Source organism: Brienomyrus brachyistius, chromosome 16 (assembly GCF_023856365.1).
Source record: "Brienomyrus brachyistius isolate T26 chromosome 16, BBRACH_0.4, whole genome shotgun sequence".
NCBI lineage: Eukaryota > Metazoa > Chordata > Actinopteri > Osteoglossiformes > Mormyridae > Brienomyrus > Brienomyrus brachyistius.
Window position 1 is genome coordinate 7,185,818 of NC_064548.1, and position 17,489 is coordinate 7,203,306.

The 17,489-nt window shown below is 49.1% G+C and overlaps 1 protein-coding gene across 4 annotated transcripts in view; it reads right to left on the reverse strand.

The window, feature by feature from the left end:
- Positions 1-17,489, reverse strand: part of mgat5 (alpha-1,6-mannosylglycoprotein 6-beta-N-acetylglucosaminyltransferase) — a 62,143-nt gene that overhangs the window by 2,260 nt on the left and 42,394 nt on the right. For 2 of the 4 annotated variants that reach the window (XM_048978487.1, XM_048978488.1), the window contains exons 10-16: positions 16,931-17,064; positions 9,118-9,251; positions 4,572-4,721; positions 3,558-3,704; positions 2,964-3,080; positions 1,425-1,499; positions 1,011-1,168 (exon numbers count right to left, since the gene is read on the reverse strand). In XM_048978487.1, coding sequence (XP_048834444.1) covers positions 1,011-1,168; positions 1,425-1,499; positions 2,964-3,080; positions 3,558-3,704; positions 4,572-4,721; positions 9,118-9,251; positions 16,931-17,064 — 915 coding nt within the window. Of the gene's footprint in view, positions 1-13; positions 197-1,010; positions 1,169-1,424; positions 1,500-2,963; positions 3,081-3,557; positions 3,705-4,571; positions 4,722-9,117; positions 9,252-16,930; positions 17,065-17,489 lie in introns of those variants that run through there. The other 2 variants (XM_048978491.1, XM_048978489.1) reach the window with 2 other exon arrangements.

The following is a 17,489-nucleotide window of genomic DNA, read 5'->3' on the forward strand; positions in this document are numbered from 1 at the left end:
AACTCAGAACACATTTAGAAATACCTGAAGGTTCTATACACCATAACATGTGGAGCTCTGCAGGTTAGGCACTGTGTCTGTGACTGGAAGGTTGCTGGCTCAAATCCCATGGTCAGCAGAATGATGTCACCATTTGGCAGCAAGGCCCTTAACCCCTGCTTTCTCGAAGGTATGTTGCTTTAGATTAAAGCTTCTGCTAAATAAATGAATAAGTGTATTAAATGTAGATGCAGCAGTATCTAAACAGCGTGTACAAAAAAGGTAACACTTTGAGACACAAAAACTTATTAGTAACTCAGTTACCATCCATCCATCCATCCATCCATTTCCCAAACCACTTATCCTACTGAGTCACAGGGGGTCCGGAGCCTATCCCAGAAGCTATGGGCAGGAGGCAGGAAACAACCCAGGATGGGTGACCAGCCCATCGCAGGGCACACTCACAGACCAGTCACTCACACATACACACCTACGGACAATTTAGCAAGTCCAATTAGCCTCAGCATGTTTTTGGACTGTGGGGGGAAACCGGAGTACCCGGAAGAAACCCCACGATGACATGGGGAGAACATGCAAACTCCACACACATGTGCCCCAGGCGGAGACTCGAACCCGGGCCGCAGAGGTGTGAGGCAACAGTGCTAACCACTGCACCACCATGCCGCCCCGTGATCGGCCATGAGATCAGTATTTCTTGTGTTATTCATTATAGTTGCTCCAGTAGCTCCTTATAAGTTCATTGGTAATTCCTTCTGTAGTTCACAAAGGTTTACAGAATTAACAGATTAATGTTTGGGATAAACGACGTGTGACAATTCATTAATGATGAACAAACATGACATCACTTTGTAACTAATACTTAGTACATAAGTAACAGCATGATACTACATTATTTGTCTCCCCTCAGGTAAAGTGTTATCCAAAGAATCAGCAGCACCATGCATGTTTTGATATCGCACTGCCCTCTACTGGCAGCAGATGCACACTGCAGCATGACTTCTGCAGCTCACCTGGCCAAGGCCTGGTCCTTGTTGAGATGCTGGAAGAATGACGGCTCGCAGATCAGCTGCTCCTCCTGGCACACCTGCTTGCAGGACTTCCCCGGCTGTGCGAGCCTCACCTGCAGTGCACTCAGGGGGGGCCACATCACCTGGCCGTGGCAGAAGTCCTGGGTGGGGAGGGGGTTCTTAGAGGGGATTCTCAAGGATGAGGTCATACCCTGGCTGTTACTACAGAGTTAGCAACTGAGGAAGAATCCTTATTTGTTGAAAATAACACAAAATTACATACATTACATATTTTTCTAGAAATTTCTTAATGTGTAACACTAATTAGTATCAAGCTACTTTTGGTAGTTCCAAAAAAGACTCCAAGAACTCCAAAATGTTCTATGGAAAAACAAATGAAATATGGAGGTACGGTACCTGGTTCTCAATGAAAGCGTTGACCCTCTGCAGCATCCCCTCACATGTGAATTCATATGGCAGGTAGGGCTCAATCTAAGGCAAAAAACATAGCGACCATTCAGCTACCACTGCTGTGTGATTGGGCATTAGTGGTGTCAGTCACCGTGATGTCACTGTCGGGCTTGGATTTATTTTCATTCATCCTTGTTCATCATAATCACAATCAGCCACTCTTGTCTGTTTTTATGAAATGTGTGTTTAACTACATGTTGATGACCAAGAGGATGAACTTGGAAATGAAATCTGTCATAATGCCTTATCTTTGCTCTTCCATTTCCTGTAGTTTGTCAGCTATTTTTATAATAATAAGAATGTAGATATTGTCTAAATATAGGTAAAAATGGTTTTTACGTGGAATTAAATGGCTGTACAGAAACCTGCCTTTATCACATCTAATTATGAATGTTTTTAAACAGGCAACCAAAATTACACGGACAAAAAATTTGTCAGTGTGCCCGTCTATGTACTTAGGAGAAGAAGACTTTGAACAAACATGCGTACAGGAGTCGGGCAGCCAGGAAGGCCGTTTTGAGGGTAATCACTGCAGCGCGAGCCAAAACGTTCTACATGACTTACGACGAAATGTCAAGCGGTTTCATTATTAATGGTTTTCTGAGGATGACTGAAGAAAATGAATGTCTGAGTGGTTCTCTAATGACACCCTGAAGAAATAATGCTCTGTGTCATCATTATAACACATTAAAGACACACATAACTGGCACATTAAATCTGGCCCTTAGAAGCTTCAGACTCCCAAGGCAGCTAGCGTCACCCAGTGACATCATCATAAAGATCCCTGGGCAAACTGAAATCCGCCCCTCCCCGGCGTGACCGAACTGAAGATAAATGCCCTGCTTCAGTGTGGCCACAGAGATACACAGGATGTTGGACAGGGAGGGTATAATACTCATTTCTCACTAAAGAATTACGTGAACAGTTTTAATACACCACAACAACAGAATGTGTTCTCTGCATTTAACCCATATGTGACTTTCACAACATAGCAGGGGGCAGCTAATTTAGCGCTCAGGGAGCAGTGCTTGGGGGCAGGACCTTGTTCAGGGTACCTCAGTGGTGCCTTGCTGGTCAGGGATTCGAACCTGCAATTTTTCAACTACAGGTGCACTTCCCTAACCATTAAACCACCACTGCCCAAGTAAAGCACCTTAGAGTCATTTTTATTCTGCTATTAATCAGAGATCTTAAAGTACCAGCCTGGGGAGATGGTTATAAATGGCTCCTTACATGTTTTCAATTCCTAATTAAATGGATTTCATTTTCATTTATGTGATCCGCATAGACCTGGACTTCTTATAGATCAGCGGACTATAGACGTTACATCATTTTTTATTCTCTCTTGTTACTCCTTAGGCTCATAAAGCTCAGGTGGCCCCCAGGTCATTCCAGTTTGAGACCCCTGGTATTTTTTTTTTTTTTACGGGAAAGTAACACCACCAACAGCAACAACAAAAGCAAAGCCAGGGTATAAGCAGAGACCTTCTGGCTCAGGATGGACCGTATGGCCTGTTCCACCTCTACGGGGTCGTCGATGTTGACTGTCCACACATGGGGCCGACCGATGTATACTTCTGCGTAGGGGTGCTGGGAGGTGAGCTTGGGGGAAGGGGAGACATATGTAACCATGGTAACGACGGTGACTGAACTGAACACTTCAAACATGGCTGCTCCATTAGTCTCTTAAGGAACTTCAGATCCACCCCGAAGAGCCTGATGGATCACTTGACCTCGCAGTATCTTCTCTAGCACTGAGGTTCTCAGAAAGGGGAGAGGAGGCCATCAGCCTCACAGATAAAAAAAATACCACACTGGTCTGAATGAAGCTTACACTGGGAATCACCAAACATCCCATTACATTCTTCATCAGAATCATGCTCTGAACCTGGCAGCTTAACCTGTAGACTAACTGCGTGGTATTTGACAGTTTACCAACAATCCTACAGACAGTTGCTGTATTCTAACAGACATGTAGCACTAAAATAATCATAGCATTCTATACTGTGTGCCCATCTCAGCTATATCTCCAGCAGAATGAGCCTGGAAGACCTTCGAGGTGAAGGTCTCGTCCCCCACCTCTCGTAGCGTGGGCTTCCCTTTGAAGAACTCGGTGTTCTTGCTGCTCTTGGGAGGGCTGAACCTCGGGTTGAGGAAGGCGCAGCCATTGGCGATGGCCTCCAGGGGAGCGGGGCCCTCGTAGGGGAAGGACAGGCCCACGAAGAGCTGTGGAAGAGCCATAGATCTATCAGCAGTGATGGACCGGTGCGGCCAGCTTCTGGAGCATATGGCTACAGCCGGAGGCGTGTAGCAGACCCATCAAACAGAAAGGATTAAGGGCCTGATCTCAGATCTGCCAACATCAAGGTGCCCATGCAAGGCGCTGATCCCCCCAGCGAAGGAGGCCACAGCTACCCGGCACTCCGTGCAAAATTCATGGGTCTGCTTTGGCGTTTCAAACCGCTGTTGTAATTGTTATGCTCTGACTTGCACATTACATCAGACTGGACTATCACTTGTCCCAGGAAATGATCCCTCTGAAGTCTGCGTCTCATGGCCGAAAGGCCCACACACACCATTTCCTCCAAACTCTCTGGAGGTCACTGCCAGCTTTTCGTCTGCTCGCTGGAGCCGTGCCCTTCTGCACTCTGCCAGTAGGTGGCGGCAGAGGTGCACCATGTGGGCAGCCAGAGCACAGCGTGTTACAGACTGTCTCACTGTCCTGGCAACAAGGTGCCCAGCCATCTGCGTGGCACACTCCTCTAACGCCTGGGGGGGGCATTGTGACGAAGCTGGGTGCTGATCTGGGTCTATCTGACTTAATGAGGAGCCCCCACAGCCATTCCCAGGCCGTAATGAGATAATCTAACTGCACCCCCCTGCTATCGCTCACCACCCCCCCCCCCACACCACTCACATTTCCGTTTTTTTCCCCCTTGCCCTATTACAGTGAGCATGCAAACCCGCCAGAGAGATTTATAGGGTGCTAAAGCCCGCTGTGAGACTTGCAGCTGACTGATTGTAAAACCAGGGCTGGGGCTTGGGGGGAGGGGGTGGTAGGTTTGCTGGCTTTTGCGCACCCCCCCGCCTCACCTTGGTCTGCCGGAGCAGCAGCTGCAGGTCTCGGCCACTCAGGATACCGTGGTTCTTCACGTAGGCGGGCAGGTGGAGTGTGCTGGTGCCGTGCACCGTGCCGTGCACCTCCGTGTAGCTGTGGATGATCTCCAGGTATCGCCGCTTGTCCTGCGACACACGGAAACATGCCGTCCATGCCCCGGAGGCCATATGGTGCATGCCAACCCCCGTGCAGAACGTCGTGTGCTGATGGAGATGATGCCGACAGTCCATTAGGAGAGGCAGAGTCTGACGTCACGGCCGGCCTTCTAATGCACCTAACGGGCCGCACCCAGAACAGGAGTTTGCTATTTCGGGAGGCGAGCGTTTCGAGCATCCGTCACACACGTCAGGGAGTTTTACCGTTCACGTCTGGGACAAGTGAGGACTAATGCAGAAACGCAAGTACTCAGTGCTGTTCAGGAACAGAGGGAGCTACACTGAAATGCCATTTAAACTGAGGCTATTAATAGCAAACACACAAAACAATGATTCGCGTGGCTCTTGTGAGTCACTGGGGCTGGCAATGGTGCGACTCTCCCAAACTAAATTACAACCTGCCATTTTCGGGACTTTTTATGATTTTGTCAACGGGACTCAATCGCTCTTTATAATCCCTCCCCCACCCCAACCCCATTGTTATTAAAGAGGATTAAAGTAAAAACCCAGAAACAAAATCAGATCTCACGGCTTTCCAGTTAAATACAAAAGACCATGCTGGTTTTTGGGTTGTGGTGCTGGTGGTGGGGGGGGGTCTCCCATTACATTTGTAAGTGGGGTGTTCTTATGACGTTATCTTTATCTTCCAGCATGAGGAGCAGTGTGACCCCTCACCCCTCACCCCCCCGATTAAAAACCAGACATAAACACAGACACAGATACATACAGACACAGACACACACAGTGACATTCTGCGGCCACACTTGTAAACGGCACCTGCCCGCCCAGTAGGTGGACACACAGGTGTCACCATGGAAACACTCGCCTGGAGGTCATGCATGGACCTGTACCGCATGGCAAAGTACATCAGCTGTCTGCTGCGCTTTGGCATTCAAGGACGTGACGCCAGTAAAGGTCCTGCCAGTAAAGGGCCTCCTGACAGCGGCGTTAAACGGGCCTCCTTTCTGGAAAGACCCACCATGAAGGGGGTCTCTAAGTGCCCATGGGGGCAGGTGCTGGGTACCGAGCCATGTGTCTTTGGGGCCTTAGAAAGCTGAACTCCTGGCTGAAAGCCTATGAGGTTTTTATGCTTAATCAATTGGCCTCAATTAAAAATGCAGTAATACAATTCCATTCCCATCTACAAAATATATTCTGCTCTTTCAATGTGAAAGGACAATTTGAAGCTTTATTCAAAAAATGAAGAATGAGAACAGTCTTCATTGTATTTAATTGTCCCGTTTCATATTAAATCAGACCTTCTCTGTGAGTCCCCGCTAATCATTCCCAAATGCCTCACTGGCGCCATCACATGTCCTTAGATGGACGTATAGCTGATTAGGTGTATAGCTGCCTGCATCTGCGTCACATACATTTGCCAGTAGGATCCAAACGTCCCCCAGAAGTTCCCCAGAAACACCCCTGAATCTCCCCCGTCCCTGTGTACCCTATTCCCCGTCCCCCCTCCCCCCCTTGTGCAGTACCCGGAAGGGGCAGAAGGCTCAGTGACACTGCAGCAGTGACACGCAGCTCCTTGGCTGCCGTCCACGGCTCCCGTGACCCATGGCCCCGGATTCTGGAGCGAAGCCTGATCAGGTGACGGATCTGACTGTAACTCAGGGGACAGATAAAGAAACAGGCCTTTTTAAGGCCTTTTCAGTCCCTAACCTGATCCCAGCGGCAGCACCAGTACGGACAGAGCAGCCTCTGTGTATCTCAATATTCTGCACCCAACATAATTTGTCATTGTATGTGAATGTCGCATTTTATCCCTTGCAATAAAAAAAAACTCACCAACCATTTTGTGTAAACTGAATGTCACCGAGCTTTCAGTTGCTCAGACGGATATGAGGCGCATTTCACGAGAGCTCTGCAAAGAACAAAGCATCTATGATACAATTGGCTCCCGCTGCAGGTGTAAGAAGGAGGAGCCGTCCTCCATTACAGATAGGAGGTGAGAGTAGGTAGAGAGAGGGAAAGAGAGAGAGAGAGAGAGAGAGAGAGAGAAAGATGGAGAGAGAGAGGTGGAGAGAGATGAGAGAGATAAGAGAGAGAGAGATGAGAGAGAGAGAAAGATGGAGAAAGAGAAATGAGAGAGAGAAAAAGATGGAGAAAAAGGGGGAAAAGATGGAGAGAGAGATGGGGAGAGAGATGAGAGAGAGAAAGATGGAGAAAGAGAAATGAGGGAGAGAGAGAGAGAGAGGATCATCCTTTAGATAAGTCATGAACCTCTGTAAACACACTCAATTTCAAAACAAGCATGTTTCTGCAAGAGCGGCACCGTAATCAGAACAGGACTGGAGCGTTACTCAGGCACGTCAACATGACACGTCACTCCACGCCTGAGATCTTCTGGTCGATATTTAATGGTTATTTTTGAGCCGTCGACAACCGCAGCCACCGTGGAAAGATGTTATTTAGTTTACTGAGAGGCCCTTCCACAGCACAAGCAGAAGGATAAGTGTGGAGATCACAAAGGAGACAGACCCTTTGTGCCGGAGTGATGGAAGACGGTGAGGAACAGCATGGGGTTCCTTCTCAGGAGACATGGGGGGGGGGGGGTAGCATGAGGAGCGATGCAGGCGGCTAACAGATGGCTCTCTCAACCCATAATCAGACGTAATGTCACTCATAAAGCAAACTGATCCCCTCGTGCTGACTGAGGCCTTTCCCATGAATCCTGATTGGGCAATTAGTTGGACCATGTGACACATACTCAACAGGAAGCCCTGAGAGTATGAAGGCGATGAATGCTCTGACCCCTGGCAGTCCAGCGGTGGATGAGCAGTGCCCCCGAAAAATCTCTCTGTCGGTGAGGAGTCTGGCCCAAATCTCCCTCGTCTTCAATAGTTCTCAGAAAAAAACACATATTCATACCGATTGGGTCAATCTGGGACCACGGTACATGCAGGATAACCCTGGAGTGTAACACAGAAAGGCCTCAACCAAACAGCCAAACAGAGAATATGCACAGTGCCTAAGGAAAGGCACGGGCAGGCTGACTGGTCGACTGGTGTCAGTCTGTCCTTCAAAGAACGCGAGGGGGGGCTCCTTCGGGTTTGACGGCGTTTCATGTGGAGGATAAAAGATGGCATCTGTCAGAGAGGCTGGCAGAGAAATGCAGGACCTGGGTGTGTGATCCTTGCTGATGTGAGGTCTGTACCTGGCAGACCGCGGGCCATCAAACTAATAGGTCGTGCAACAAATCATCAGACCAGTGCTTCCCAATCGGGTCCTCGGGGACCCACAGCCGGTCCATGTTTTTATTCCCTCCCCATCTGGGAGAGAGCAAAAATATGGACTGTCTGTGAGTCCCTGAGGACTGGATTTGGAAACACTGATCTAGGCCGTACACATAGCACCCACACCCAAACACACAAGGGAAGAGAAAAACACGATTGTGGCTTTTCTGTTCTGCATCAATTCTGCTTTTCCACAGGAAGTGGGTGCTAACGGCCTAGCGCTCCGGAAGGGCCAGGAACCTGGGTTCCAAAAGCAGACCCTTTGTGCTCACTATGTACGGTCACTTAGTGCACCCTGTCTGGCAGGGGGGGGGTGGCTCCGGTGACTCAGAGCTAGGGTGTGGCCCCCACGAATTTGAGATAATTGTGTGATTTTCCTTTCAGAGCTGTTAAACTCGCAGACCATTGCACTGCAGTTTGGAGATTTGTGCAATGTAGGTTGTTGCCGAACAGGACGAGCTAACCTCAGCTCAGAGGAGGACAAGGGGCGATTAGAGGTCATTTAGGTTCGAACCAGACGATTCCTTATAGTGACATATCATTCTTTTCACGTAAGATGAATATGGCCAAAAGTCCCAAGTGAAGGAAAGGTGTGAGTCCCTGGCGTGCACAGGGCCGTGTCTGGCCAACTTTTTAATCTACAGGAGGAATATTTAAGCGAATCTGTACCCCCCCCCCCCAACCCCCATCTACACCGTGCCTGACGCCTTTGATTTCCTGCCCGAAATTACGCTGGGGGGCACTTTCAGGGCCTGTTATGCGAGGGAAATCGTTAGGTGTCATTTTTGTCAATTAATGTGGCTAACCCTCACTTAGGCTAAACAAGCAGTTCTGATTTATCTGTCCATACTGTACTCTAAAATCATCGGCGTGACATTTCTCTGCATCTGAGAAATAAACATGCCAGTTTTTCTTTTGATAGATGCGCGCAACTTGAAAAATAAAGCAAATTAATGAGTGTCAGTGATGACTGCTTATCCCGGCCATTTTCTAGCCAGTCGGTCAGGATCAGGGGTAGGAGCTACCCCAGTCATCGGGGGTGGAGTAAGGCATTGGCTACAGCCCAGGCGCCCCCCCATGCCCTGTTCCCCTCAGCCACCTCCCCCTCCCCGACCTCAGCCTACCTTCCAGAAGCTGTCCACCTTCCCGTACACCAGGGACTGGTTCTGCCTCTTGATGTCGTCGATGTGTCGGATGTCGCTGGCATTCAGGTGCTGCTCCACCACGAAACCCAGGAAGCTGTTATCCGGGGTGTGAGCTGTGGTGGGGGGGAGGGGATGGGGGAGTCAGGGGGGCCCGAGACATGAGCGTGTCCAAAGAATTTGTTACGTTAAATATATCTGAGGCAGGAGCCGAAATGAAAGCGAGTGGCAGATGGCAGCAGACAGTGTGACAGCAATGACACCATGTTAAGTGGAGTGATCGTAAACAGGTCAGTCTGTCAGCACGGGGGGCTGTGGCACGATGAACAAAATCACACCAGTCGTCATCGAATCTCACCACCTTCCTGCACCCATAGATATATTTGTAGTAATAAAGTCTCTGATTGGATGGATACAGAGATGTTTATGTCTCACCGCCCCGCAAACACTGTAAGGCTGTTTCACTGCCAGATTTCTAAAAGGATCTTGGGCAGGCATTTCAATGAGCAGTGAACGCCCTTAACTGCTACGCCCCTGTCCCTGGATCCGTGTTATATACACCTTCTCGAAATGGGGGGGGGGGGGGTGGAGGGAATATCAGCTTCTCTCAGTGTAAAATACTGGCTCATCCACACAAGAGCTCAGAGCCACAGCGGCGAATTGGCTGCGATTTCCTGCGGCTCCATCTGCCCGCGAGAGCAAAGCACACAGTCAGACTATATTTTTGCAGCTCTCTGCAAAATAAACAAGAAAACAGATTAAGGAGATTTAAAAAGACAGGATGGCAAATGATAAGGAAACGGGTAAGAGAAAAGGGTAAAAAGGGGTAATACGGCGAGAGTGGCCCTTATAGGCGCGTCACTGCGTCGGATCCCATCTGCTGCTGCTCTGCGCCCTCACTGATCCCCAGAGCAACCGGCACCTTCACGGGCCGACTGTTACCGTAGCTACGCCGACCGTAAATCTTAGAGTGGCATTAACAATGGCCGCATTAGCGACCAGGGTGGCCCGCTGAGGTGTGGGAGGGGCCCGGGGCCTCACTTGGGGAAGGTGGGGGAGGGGATCTCACTGAGAGCTGCGGCAGCGAGAGACGGCCAGGCGAGGGTGGAGTGGCGAGGGTGAAGGGATGCCAGTGTCCTTGGACACACTGCTGGTGACGCGTCTGTCACCACATGCAGAATGTACAGAGGATCAGCAGTCATTTTTTTTTTAAATGTGAATCTCCCAGGTAATTGGGAGGAATGGATGGCGGTCGGGGGGGGGCTGGCCATGCAGGGTTGAGCCAAGCCCCCCCCCGAAACATGTGGCTCCCTGGCGCTGCCCTTAATTCCACCGGTTTACACCCCCTTCCCCCACTATGCTTGTGGTGCAGACTGTGAAATCCTCAAAAAAGTAAACAGGCCACAACTAAACATCACATTTCCTGCTGTGTAAAGCACTGCATTGGCAGCTCTTCCTGTCTGGGGGGCTGAGAGAGAAATCCTCCCCCCCCCCACACACACACATGTCAGGTAAACATATCTTTATGGGCACTGCTTATTAATTTTTATGGGAAAAATGGCAACGCTAATGCTAACTATGACAACCTTAACCCCCACCCTGCCCTAACCATAACCATAAGTAACCAAGCAAAATACAAGAGTTCTTGTATTTTTATTTTTTTCATAGCAGTCACTGATTTTTATTAAATTGAGTTTTCCCTTTTGGGGAGAAAAACAGGTATTTATCATGTTGTGGGGACACTGTGTCCCCATAAGGACAGGTATACCAGCTCACACACAGACACACACACACACACACACACACACACCGTCAAGCAGCAGTGAAGAGATGCTGCACCAGTTGGCAGCTCTTGACAAGCTCCCTTCCATCTTTGCTGTCGCTGACATGTACCACTGTCACCGCGGGTCACTTTATGCTGCTGTGACAGGAATGCTGCCATCGCCCGTGTGCCTGAGGGCATGAGAGCAGCTCCTTGAGGCCACGGGATAGCGTGTATCACTCTGCAAGCCAGGGACAGACAGATTCACCGGGAAGAGCCATACCTAATCAGAACCAATTCCATCTTGGGCACACTCAGAAACAAACTATACAGTGTTCCCTAGGGCATGTGAACCACTCCTGTACTTTCAAAGCCCACCAGTGGGGGGCGCCAATTCATCAGAGTGCTGAGAGAGATGGCCTGCAGAACGTTTGCTCAGCACGACGACAAAGTCACGGAAAGAATATGACACCAAACGCACGGCGACTGCGTACACCCCAGAGGAGCTCATCACAGGTCTGCTGAGGAATGTCACATCAAGGCACGAAGAGCCAGAAACACAGGCAGAGGTCAGTGGAAGGTGAACCGCCATCCCGAAAGAGGTGGGAGCCCGAGACTCCCACGCAAAGCAGGAAACGCCTGCAAGATACGACGCATTTCATAAGAACGTTCCATAATACCGAGGCTAATGTATGAAAATGCCGGGCAGATCCACCTGCCCTTAATTTTATCCATCGTACTTTGAAGAAAGACACTCTGTGAGAGGGATGGTCAGTCATCGGGGCATATTTTGTGCGAACACAATGACCGTGGTGATGAGAGCAGGGGTGCGGCAGGGAAAGACATCATCATCACCCAGGTGCAAATGCAGACCAAGAGCTCGCCTGCAGCGTCTGTGCATTAGAACACCTAAAAATGTACTTTCGTCAGCACAGAACATATCCAGTGCTTCTGTGAAGTGTCCTGTGGTCAGGTGAGTCATTCTTCATCCTGCACTTGACCAGTCAATGAGTACGAGTGACGTAAAGCAGAATAAGCCTGCAGGCTCCCCTGGCGATGGGCGGGAGTCAGCTCAGGTAAGTGCTGGCGTATTCGCTCTGAAGCATTTACATGGGGAGGGGGAGCTTTCGACAGCATGGCAGGTAGGGTGGGCGATACCATAAAAAACACCATATCACACTTATTTTCAGACAGGCTCATGATCCCCGATCTTATCACGATTCCTTTTTTACGATGGTTTTTAAGAGTATTTTGCAAATTACTGAATGGTAGCCGTGTCGGTTTAGGAGAATACAAACGAATTCCACAATATCAATGTTTAATTATTTTTTACCAGCTCCTCCATGTGGCCCATATCACTGCATTACCTAATGCGGGAATGAGTTCCTCATTGCATATTGCATGTTGGGACAAGGGCACGAAAGGGAGAGAGGAAGAAATCCGAAGCACTACCTACTGTTAGCCCTTACCAGTATATTGGTGTGTCGGAACGGATTTGGCTGACAAAACAACTTTAGGTGCGTGTATGAGCCATAGAACTGCAACAAATAGAATGTGCACTGTAGCACAATACTAATGATCCCTCCGTAATGGCAGATTGTTGAGACATTTTAATCGTTTACAATCTAATACTGTGAAATCACATACTCCTGATGGCAGTCTCCATCCATGGAGGAGTTACCTGCACGTTCATACTGGTTCCCATTATGCCGTTAACTCTGGGACAGTGATGAAATCATAACAAACGATCAAATCTGAGTGCCAGTCTGGGTGGCACGGTGTCTCTGTGGGTGGCATTGCTACCTCACAGGTTGAAACTTGCCTCTCCTGTGTGTATGTGCGTGTGTGTGTGTGTGTTTCTGTGTGTAGTTGCCATGCACTTCTGGTGTGTATCTGGGTGCCACCCTGCCTGGTGCCCTACACTGCCTGGTGCCCTACACTGCCTGGTGCCCTACACTGCCTGGTGCCCTACACTGCCTGGTGCCACACACTGCCTGGTGCCCTACACTGCCTGGTGCCCTACACTGCCTGGTGCCCTACACTGCCTGGTGCCACACACTGCCTGGAATAGGCTCCAGGCCCACCGTGAACCTGAGCAGGATAATCGGTTTTAAGATGGACAGATGATGTCAAAGAGGGGAGATTTCGTCTGCGTTTAATCTGGACCTGGCAGGAGTCCCTCACAATCCAGCAAACATCTGACACTTATCAGCGCCACTGAGGTTCTGCTCAGGGATTAAGAGGAACACATGGGTGGAGAATGGGGGCACCTTCTCACCCCCAAGGCGTCTCCCCCCAGACTGGATTACAGAACCTCTCGAGAGCCAGAGATGCCTTTCATCTGGCAGTGATTAATCACAATCAAGTGTGTATTTCTGCATGATATATTAATTGGCAACAGGAAAACAAACCAACTGTGTAATAAAAAACATCATAAAAAATAATGTCACTTTTAAATTTGTTAATAATTAAAAATATTTGCAAACCATACCATAAACTAAAAGGTTTCTTACAAGGATCAGATTATTGACAAAAAAGGTATTATATGAATTCCATGTCTACATGAATCCATGTACGCATTCATAACACATAATAATGCATTCACAAAGCATTACAAACATGGCTATAAAAATGTGTCAAAAGGCATAACACATTATAGCCATGTTTATTATGTATTATGAATGCTTTATGAAGCTCTCATCTATAATGCAGTAAGCATCCATAAGTCTTATGCTGACCATTATAATGCATTATGAAGGTATCTATAGTGCATAATAGATGAGAGCTTTAAGCGAGGTATTACCAAAAAAATATATGCACTGAAGGGGAAACTAACCTTGAAACATCCATTGTGTCTTTGGTGCAATAAGGAGATGATAATCCCATCATACTTAAAGTGGGCCTATGGGGCGGGTCTATGGGGTGGGCCTATGGCGTGGGAATGGGTGGCATCTCTGGGGGAGGCGTGTCAAAGGGGGGGGCTTAGAGGACACCCCAGGGGGGTGGGTGTATGGGGTGGGACTAGGGCGTGGACCTGGGGAGGCAGGACTATGGGGTGGGCCTAGGGGGTGCCGCAGGGGGGCAGGTCTATGCGGTGGGCCTAGGGCATGGCCTGGGGCAGTAGATGTGGAGGGGGGGGGGGCGGCCAATAGGGTGGGGCTAAAGGCTGGCCTAAGGGGGTAGACAAAGCGGTGGTGGACCTAGGGGGCAGGTCTGTGGTATGGGCCTAGGGCCCTATAAAGCCTTTAAGCAGAAAAGCCTGACACAATCCCAATGAAATGTCAGAACAAACAAGACATCGAATGCAACTAAGATCTGCTACACAATAACACTGCTGATTTTCTTGTTTTTCTTTTTTGCTGGCTGAACCTGCTGTCACTTGGCCAAGGTCAAACAAAATACACAGGAAAAACAAGCTTTTATTCATGCGCACCTCCGTGTTACATCACTCTGTGAAAAGCGGGGTTCCAGCAAGGCCCGTCGGGATATCGAGGGTGGCCAAACTGGGCTCGAAGGCAAACCATGGGGTGTGTGAGGTGAACAGATTGTGCTGCTGGGAATCTCCGCAGAAACACGGTGACTCACGCAGGATGCGCGCCGGGCTCGTCTGAATCTGCGGAGTAATCACTTCCTGCCGTAGCTGTTTTTACACTCCTAAACTCCAGACACTGAGACACCGGACGGCAAATGCCAGCGGTTCCAGATGTCGCTCACACTTAAAGTCACTCATCCTTTACGACAATAATGCCACTGTCACCACTGCTATCACTACTTGCTGGTCCACTGATCCTTGCCAGGGGTGAAAATGAGGCCACGAAACTCACAGAGGGTGGGATAGGCTGCTGGAGCTGTCAGTCACCATCTAGGAGCTAAAAGCGTTACTAATGGAGGGCGGAGCATAAGAGTCAGCGAATCGTAGGGCAGGATGATCCCGGTGAGCCGGAGTCTCTGGTCGGGAATCAGGAATCGGAGTCTGTCAGGTCTCCGTCGCTGACACCCTGCAGGAGGTGTCCCTCCTCACTGCCTTAACGGCCCACAGTGTCAAATACGTAACATGTTTCTTCAAACTAACTCATTAAAAGTATCTTTTGGGGTGAAAGCAGGCATGAAAGCAGGTCTGTTTGCTCACGATATCAGGAGAGATACTCAGATACTAAGAGCACTGAAAATGCAAGCCTGTGCTCGATGTCCCAACATCATTGACAAATATAGGGATATATACATGATGCTTTACCCCTTCATTGTGCACCTCCCTCTCTGGCAAATTTGCAGAGGTGTGCAGTGAACTCAGAGCTTCATGGGCTGATATTGCCGACCCATAACATTATAGGTCATAAATGTTTAATGGACACAATGAACCGGATCTCTTTAAAACACTGAGTGATACTGGAATAAGGATGGGCTGCTCAGTTAATGTATAGCTCTTTGGATTAGGGGCCTGTACCAGTGTCCAGAAGGTTGCTGGTTTGAATCCCATTGATGGCAGTATGATCACTGTTGGGCCCTTCACTGCTCCAGGGGTGATGGGTAAAAGACCATGCCTCTGACCCCTGTGAGTTTGACAGCGAGCAGAATGGGAAATGCCAATTATGGTGATGCCGGACCAGCCGTGCAGGTAGGGGGCGCTGCAGCCCTACAGGTCAATCCTTAGCTAATGGATGTATGTCGGTCCAGGGCCTAGACCACAGGTCACGTGACGAAAAGTAGAGCAGGAACAACTCACTCCTGTCCACTGTGGTCAGCCAGTTAATGCAGGCTAATGCTCAGCATTTCCAAAGCAATTTTGCTGTACCGTAGTAAGATCACCTCCTGAGTGGTATTTCAAATGCCACACGGAAACACAGCCCTGTGCCGTGCAAGGCTGGGGGTGGGTTGATGCCCCGAGATGGTGACTGGCTGAAGCCAGACACATAAAATACCTGCAGGCTGCCTCCCCCCCCCCCCATCTTCTTGCCATGACAGACGTCGCCGCTGCTTGTGCGTTTCAGCCGAGACCTTTGAAAACCCGCCATTGTCATCAGACACTCCAGGAAAGGAGCTGCCCCCCACCCCCCTACAAACCCCGCTGCTTACCGAGCTGTGAAGGGGCTCTAACTGGGAGTTATGGACGTTGCTATCGATAAAGGCTTAGAGATCGAAGCAAAGACTGCAATGTATTAATGTTTTCCTGACAACTAAGAGCCAGAATCCCTGATTAAAAGGGTCCCACCCACCAGACAAGGATGACCAAGGCCCTTTGGCCTCAGAACAGCGGGCAATATAAACACATCTGCTTCCCAGCATGCAATTCCCAAAACGGAGCCAACGTCCTTTTGTTTACATGGATTCATCCATGTCTCTACAATGGTAATGACTGCAAGCCAAGCCCTGGGCCGCTCTCTCTCCACACAGCCTGAAGGTTGCCTACTGATCATTCCTACATTCCAGCACTCCCAGTAAACATACTTAATATTCATCATGATGTTTATGTAACAGCTCTGTGTTATGGCAACACGGATGGTAAGGGAGGAGCATGTTTTGGGTGCATGTCGGACAGTGAATACTGCTCCATAATCTTTGCCCATGTAACATGGTATTTATCCGTTTCACAAACGTCTGTTAAACTTAAGGGAGTTTTACATACACAAAAATGTTCTGAGGGCAGAGAGATATACCGGATCAAATAATCATTGTCTAGTGGGTTCAGAGAGATAACCAATAAGATTGTAGAGGAGGTGGGTTCAAGAAACTAATGGAGAAGGGACCATTACATCTGGTTGGTTGGTCCCACTTCCACTAATTGCATGGGCCCACCTCCTCTACAATCTGATTGGTTATCTCTCTGATCCAATCATTCTTCCCTCAGAACATTTTTGTGTAACACTCCCATTAGTGTCTGTTAAGGTGACCAGGAAGGGAAGGTCAAGTGCTGAACTTCTGAGCTTCTTTAGAGCTCCACAGCCGACATGCGGCACATCACCCTACAGAGTTACCCCATGCTACGCCCTCCTGTAACCACGGTGACGCAAGATAGGGAGCCCACGGTGGACTTACGGAACATGGTATTGAACTGTTGAGGGTTGAGGTTCCACTTGCCCCAGGGCGTCTTGTGACCCTTGGACTGGGCGTAGTGGGCGTGGTTGAACTCGGGTTCAGTGCCGAAGGAATCCAAGACTCGCAGCATGCATCTGGTGAAACGGAAAGAACCAGATAAGAACGCAGACGTTCACCCCTGACCATGTCAGCATAATCCCATTTTAAAAGCTGCCTTCTGATAGCACACCAGAGGTTACCGTAGTTACCTGAGTGGCTTTAATTGAGAGATATTTCAATTTCCCCTTTTCAGCTGTAATAAGCATTTCAGTTTTTAACAGTGGATTTAAGTAATCCTTTCATTATATTGCCTTTCGCATACAGCTCCCAAACCGTGATGAATCTTCCCGTATACACTGAGAAGTAACAGGCATGAATTACAATTCAAAGGGGGGCGGGTAATCATGCACTGTAGAGGCCAGGCCCCGGGGCCCTGATGACCAGGCAGATGTTCTGCAGATGGTCAGATGTTTGTTCAGGTTTATCCAAGATGCTCAACAAAGAAAACCTGGAAATGGGG